The sequence below is a fragment of the Charadrius vociferus genome, unplaced genomic scaffold (genome assembly GCF_000708025.1).
Source record: "Charadrius vociferus isolate BGI_N301 unplaced genomic scaffold, ASM70802v2 scaffold1451, whole genome shotgun sequence".
NCBI classification, from domain to species: domain Eukaryota; kingdom Metazoa; phylum Chordata; class Aves; order Charadriiformes; family Charadriidae; genus Charadrius; species Charadrius vociferus.
Genome location: NW_009646629.1, coordinates 6,918 through 8,329, shown reverse-complemented (window position 1 = coordinate 8,329; position 1,412 = coordinate 6,918). Strand labels below are relative to the sequence as shown.

General features: G+C 61.8%; 2 protein-coding genes across 2 annotated transcripts in view; both read left to right on the top strand.

Annotated features, from left to right (window-relative positions):
* The window catches only part of VPS72 (vacuolar protein sorting 72 homolog (S. cerevisiae)), a 6,871-nt gene extending 5,902 nt beyond the window's left edge, over window positions 1-969 (top strand). Inside the window, 2 exon segments of the mRNA XM_009888134.1 lie at window positions 30-254; window positions 542-969. Of these exon segments, the coding sequence (XP_009886436.1) occupies window positions 30-254; window positions 542-935 (619 nt within the window). The 3' untranslated portion in view covers window positions 936-969.
* Window positions 970-1,341: 372 nt separating this feature from the next.
* Window positions 1,342-1,412, top strand: part of TMOD4 (tropomodulin 4 (muscle)) — a 6,058-nt gene continuing 5,987 nt past the window's right edge. Inside the window, exon 1 of the mRNA XM_009888123.1 lies at window positions 1,342-1,366. Coding sequence (XP_009886425.1) covers window positions 1,342-1,366 — 25 coding nt within the window. The remainder of the gene's footprint in view (window positions 1,367-1,412) is intronic.

Sequence of the window (1,412 nt, the reverse complement as noted above, 5' to 3'; positions counted from 1 at the left end):
GGGGGCGGGAGCCATGCCCAGGGGCGCAGCTCCCCCCGAAACGGTGCAGGATGGGGGGTGAGGGTGTCGTCGAGGCGCTGAGCCTCCCCCGCGTTTGTCTCTGCTTTCTCAGAGAACTACGAGCGCCTAGAAGCCGACAAGAAGAAGCAGGTCCAGAAGAAGCGGAAGTGCGTGGGACCCGTTATCCGGTACTGGTCTGTCACCATGCCCCTCATCCCGGAGCCGGGCAAGGAGGAGAATGTGGACGTGGAGGGGTAGGTTGGGGTCACTTCGATGTGGCCCCGGTGGGCTTTTTCCCCCCACACACACCCAACCCGGCCACTCTGTCCCTATCTCTCCGCGCCGCTCTCTCCCCGGGCTCTGTTCCACTGTGGTGAGGGAGAAGTGGGTTTTGGGCAGCCCCTTGGAGCCCCCCAAGCCCCCACACTCCAGTCCTGGGGGGTGGCTTGAGCAGATTGGGCAGCTCTCCCCACCATGGAAGCACCCCCGGGGTTCCCTCTTGCCCCGAGGGTCTCCTGGGCGCTGATTGTGGCTCTTCCAGGTTGGACCAAGACCCGCAGCAGGCCGAAGCAGCTCCAGCCCCGGCTCCGGCTTCTGCTGGGAAGTGCTCCCGCACCTTCATCTCCTTCAGCGACGACGAAACCTTTGAGCGCTTCTTCCCCAAAGCAAAACCTCCGCGGCTGCCGGTGCGGGAGATCTGCCCTGTCACCCACAAACCGGCCGTTTACCGCGACCCCATCACCGACATCCCCTACTCCAACATCCGCGCCTTCAAAATCATCCGGGAGGCCTACAAGAAATACATCACGGCACACGGGCTGCCCAGCGCCGCCGCCTCCGCCGCCCTGGGGGCCACAGCTCCCCCCGGCCCCGACCCCAACGTCCGTCCCACCCGCCAGAAGATCATCATCAAGCAGAGTGTCCCCACGACCTGAGCTTCGGCATCCGCGGGGGCTTGTGGCCGCTCGGGTCGAGGCCTCTCCTCGCTCCCACTCCTGTGGGTGACAGTTCGTTGCTCTATTTATCTCCTTCCTAACTTTTTTTTTATATAAAAAAGAAATAAATCCAAGTAGTCTGCATAAACCAAAGGTGCGGACTCTTATTTCCATCCAACGCGCAGCCCCTGCAACACCCAGAGACCCTAAAGTGAACACAGGGTGCGTACGACCCCGTGTTTTCTGAGAGACCCTACAGTAAACCAGCAGTTTGTTCTGAGCGCTGCTGCTCTCACCGCACCCCCATGACGGTGGCCCCACACACCCCCCCAGATACGATTTTGGGGGCTGGGGTGGCACTTGGGAGAAGAATCACCTGGATGGTCTTGGAGTGAAGGGCTAAAAAATGTCCCTGGGGGAGGTGACGGGGGGTTCGGGGGTCTCTGAGGGGCTGCAGGGTTCAGCCTCTCCATGCGG